At 32.3% G+C, this 4,508-nt stretch overlaps 1 protein-coding gene across 1 annotated transcript; it reads left to right on the top strand.

Moving 5' to 3' along the window:
- The first annotated feature begins 898 nt into the window (after positions 1–898).
- LOC111918478 (ras-related protein Rab7) lies at positions 899–3,275 on the top strand. The gene is made up of 7 exons (XM_023914139.3): positions 899–1,168; positions 1,677–1,703; positions 2,086–2,185; positions 2,289–2,435; positions 2,553–2,633; positions 2,724–2,869; positions 2,988–3,275. Exons 1-7 carry the CDS (start codon positions 1,116–1,118, stop codon positions 3,052–3,054), a joined length of 621 nt encoding a protein of 206 aa, XP_023769907.1. The 5' UTR covers positions 899–1,115; the 3' UTR covers positions 3,055–3,275.
- Positions 3,276–4,508: the final 1,233 nt, after the last annotated feature.

Below are 4,508 nucleotides of genomic sequence, written 5' to 3'. Positions count from 1 at the left end.
AAACAAACAAGACGAGAAGGGGGTGCATTCCACTAGTTTGTTATATACATGCGTGAGGGAAAAAGAAACACAAGCATATACCAAAGTTATTCTTTCGATGGATTTCTTTTTCCGATAAAAGTGGCTAGGGTTTCATTTGAGGGGAGGGTGGTGAACGCAAAGAGGGTGTTGAAGATAGTGACTGTCGAAGACACTGTCAAAGACCGCTGCTAATGGTAGTGGTGGCCGGCTACACACATATGATGGTGACTGCTTTGTATTAAGAAGAAGACCAGGTGGGCTACCGACCATATAAGGTGAAATTATTGTAAAAGGCAAAATCAAACAAAGTTTTTAGTATTTGAGACATTTGTGGCAAAAAAAAAAAAAATCAACTTTGGGCGTAATAAGTTTTTTTGTGTAAAATTAAGAGCTTTTATGTCAAAAACACTTCCAATTGGTGAAAACTTCAAAACCGAGTTTTGAAATTTTTTTTGTTAGTAAAGTTGCCCACAACTATTCATGTATTTTGCAATTACTCAAGGCTATTTTATGATATAAAGATGGTCATTTGATTGAATGTTATTTCATAAAGGTTGTCATTTTTGTGTTTGTCTTTTTATTAATATTCATAAAGAACTAAATACCTTTATCAACAAAATACGTCATTAAATTGACACAAATATCGCCGATACATATCGTGTAAACTTTAGTCTTTAGTTTTTAAACAAACTTATTTATAACAAATGAATGTTCATTAATTAAAATTAATAAAAATATAATATTACCAGACCAAAAAATTAAATGACTTGAATATATGAATGTATATTTAATTTGTAATAATTGATTTAAAAGTTATCACTTAAAAAGGTAATTTTCTAGCCCAAAGACTAGAAAGGTCCGTCCACTAATTCATAAATTAAAGAAAGTAAGGACTTGGGTTGATCGATCGATCCGTGCACCAGAGTCCAGACGGCCAAAAAGATCAAGAACCTTCACGTTGCCAACTGGGTTCTTGACTACCAGAATTAGCTCAAGATTCTTCTTACAATTTGCTTCTGATTTTATTTCAATCATCAGTTTCACTTCAATTCGATTTATACATCTTTTCCTCCGTCCGGGTCGATCCAATTACGATGCCTTCAAGAAGAAGAACGCTTCTCAAAGTCATCATCCTCGGGGACAGCGGGTCAGTTGTTGTTTTTGTTAAATCTGGGTTTATTTTGGGGTTTTGTACTTGATTCGAGTTGGAAATCTTTCTTACTTGAAGCTGATCTCGATTATTATGTTGTCAAAAGGAAAAGTTCGATTTGATCCTTGTGTTGGTCAAATTGGTTATTGACTGTTTTGATGAACAATTTTTGTATGGTTTAGTTCTAAATCACGAAGTTCGAATTTCGAATTGAAATAATCGATTTAGGTTTAGGGAGTATTCGGATCCAATTTCATATGAGTGGATGTATTATCGATTACTATATGAGAAACAACTTGATATAAATCGCGATCTCCAAGTGTAAAGTATCATAAAATCTGTGTTTTTGACAATTCGTTTCTGATCTAACTTCTCAACTTCCTAAATATTGGTATTCAGATTGCGTATGTCGATGCACTCCTCTCCTTTCATGTATATCTGTGGAAATTTTGCATAGATTTCATTCTCTGACTTGCTTACCAATTTGTTGCTTTATGTGATGCAGGGTAGGCAAGACATCGTTGATGAATCAGTATCCTGTATAACTTAAATTTGTTAGGGTTTATTCGTTTTCACCATTCACCTCCATTTTCCCTAGTCTTCAGGTGTAACAATCAAATAGGATCCACAATCACATTTTTCATGTCTATAAAACTCCCACAAGTTGAAATTTTAAAATACATGAAGCTCTTGTGATATGTGGCAACTGGCAAGCAAGAAGGTGTTTTGAAATGTGTTTTAAATTTGATTATTGCAACTTGAAGTATTGGAATCTAACAATTATATAATCAGTTAATTGTTTATAGAGATAGTTGGGTAACTTTACATTTACATCAATCTTATATGATATCATTGAAGATCACCCAAGCCATTATTGGGGATGATTATTGTTTGCCCTTAATGTTCAACTTTAGATATGTGAACAAGAAGTTTAGCAATCAATACAAGGCAACAATAGGAGCCGATTTCTTGACAAAAGAAGTTGAATTTGAGGATAGGCTCTTCACTCTACAGGTTAGTTGTTACTGATGCTCGTTTACTGAAGGGTGCTAAGAATGTCCTTAAACTACAAGTTGGAGGACCAAATCTGTAATTTGATATGTAGTGATTGTTGCAGATCTGGGATACAGCTGGACAGGAAAGATTTCAGAGCCTTGGAGTTGCTTTTTATCGTGGTGCAGATTGCTGTGTTCTTGTGTATGATGTGAATGTTCAGAAGTCATTTGATGATCTCAACAACTGGAGGGAGGAATTCCTTATTCAGGTATATGCTAAAATGGGATTTGGGATAACATTTTATCCACCGAATATTATTTTATTATGATTATTATAGTAATAATAATAATAATAATAATAGTTGATTGGATAAAATGGGTTGCAGGCGAGCCCTTCGGATCCTGAAAATTTCCCGTTTGTAGTTCTTGGAAACAAAGTTGATGTGGATGGTGGCAACAGCAGAGTGGTATGGGAAATAAAAATTTAAAAAAAAGTTAAATTATGAAATTGATTTGTGGGTTTTTATTATAATAAATTTAAAATAATGGTTATGCAGGTTTCAGAGAAAAAGGCACGGGCTTGGTGTGCCTCAAAAGGAAACATTCCATATTTTGAGACATCGGCCAAGGAGGGGATCAATGTTGAAGAAGCCTTTCAAGTCATTGCTAAGAATGCATTGAAGAGTGGAGAAGAGGAAGAAATGTAAGTTTTCACTTTTAAATCATCCATCTCTTTTACTTTACCCATTTAAACGTAAATGGGTTGATTTGGGTTATATTATCATGTATTCTAAGTTTGGGTGGTGTTTTTGTGAATGAAGATATTTGCCAGATACGATTGATGTAGGAAGCAGCAATCAACAGAGGGCATCAGGATGCGACTGCTAGAAATCAATTTCAATTCTTTAAGGACTTGTGTTGCTATCATCTTGTACTACTACTACTCCTACAAAACGTGTTTTACTTTTACTGTATTTTGCTCACTTTGTTTGCTGCTGTGTGGATGGTTGGACTGTAAATGTGGTTTCAAGTTGTTTCATGGAGCCTGTGTGTTTGTGTGTGTTTAAGTTTAACCTTCATATTAATGGCATTGCACTCTATTTCTTTGAGTTGTGGTATTAGTTGCTTAGTTTTATCGATGAATCATTTTGTTTTGTGGGTTCCGTTGAATTGATTAAAATGTCCTTTTACTGTTTTGCCAAGTTTATTTGCAAGAAAACACACAACGTTTTGACCACTTTTTTGAAATGCACTTCACCGTTTTTTTTACCATTTAAATCCATAGTCTAGTGCTTTGTGTTTTGGCAATTGGCATGATTGGTGGGTTACGATGTTATCGAACAAACATTATAGACTTATTTTATACCTTTTATATGACTGTTTGATAGTTGTTTCTTGAGGCACAACTTGGTTGAGTAAAACCCAACATATTATCAATAAGAGGGTATTAGACTGAATCAAAGGTTTTTAATTATGGTATCAAATTGTCTGGATCTAATGATTCATTATTTAACAAACTTAATTTTTATAGAAGTTTATATAAGAGAATTTTGGGAAAAAATGTTAATACTATAAAAGACTTTTTTCCCTCGTTAAACTTAAACTTTACTTTATATTAAAGGCTTATATTTTTTTTTTTCGAAAAAACAATCAACTTCTCATTTTTTTGGGAAGGAAATCAAGACCTTTTAAATTCTTTCCAAAATAACTCAATTTTTCCCAAAAGAACCTTCACATTTTACTAGTTTTTTTTTTCAGAAAAAGTGCCAAAATTTGCCAAAGTGAGAAAAATACAAGGTCATTTTCATAAAAAAAAAAAAAGAAGTTAAGATTTAATCTGAAAAAGGAAAAAACACAATAATGTCTTTTATTATATTAACCCTTAAAAAAATGTTAAATATGTCTTGTGTAGAGAAGAGGTTTGGGGGTTTAAATCCTTCCCCACAATATCCTTTCATTTCTCAAGTTGTTATATCGATGTCATAGAAAAATAATTGTAAAACGTACTAATTGAGAAGTCACATCGATATCAAACGGACTATGTGAAAGGTTAAATGCATAACACTACCAGTATTTTAGGTGTGTCATGTCAGCCAAAAAAAAATATATCTGACACATAAAATCTAAAACTATAAGACATTGTTTGGTATGTTGTAATAGAAGAGGAAATAAATTTGATCATTATTATAGATTAATAAAAAAATGATGTTTAGTTGCCACAAATGAATGAAATTTAGCATTCCTCACGAAATATAATTCCTACTCTCGGAATGGAATGATATATATGTTATAATTATAAATTGCTTTTATTCATATAGTGTTCAATAAATATTAATCTTTTT

The sequence above is a fragment of the Lactuca sativa genome, chromosome 5 (assembly GCF_002870075.4).
Source record: "Lactuca sativa cultivar Salinas chromosome 5, Lsat_Salinas_v11, whole genome shotgun sequence".
NCBI classification, from domain to species: Eukaryota; Viridiplantae; Streptophyta; class Magnoliopsida; order Asterales; family Asteraceae; genus Lactuca; species Lactuca sativa.
The sequence above is the reverse complement of the archived record's forward strand: the minus strand, read 5'-3'. Positions and strand labels throughout refer to the sequence as shown.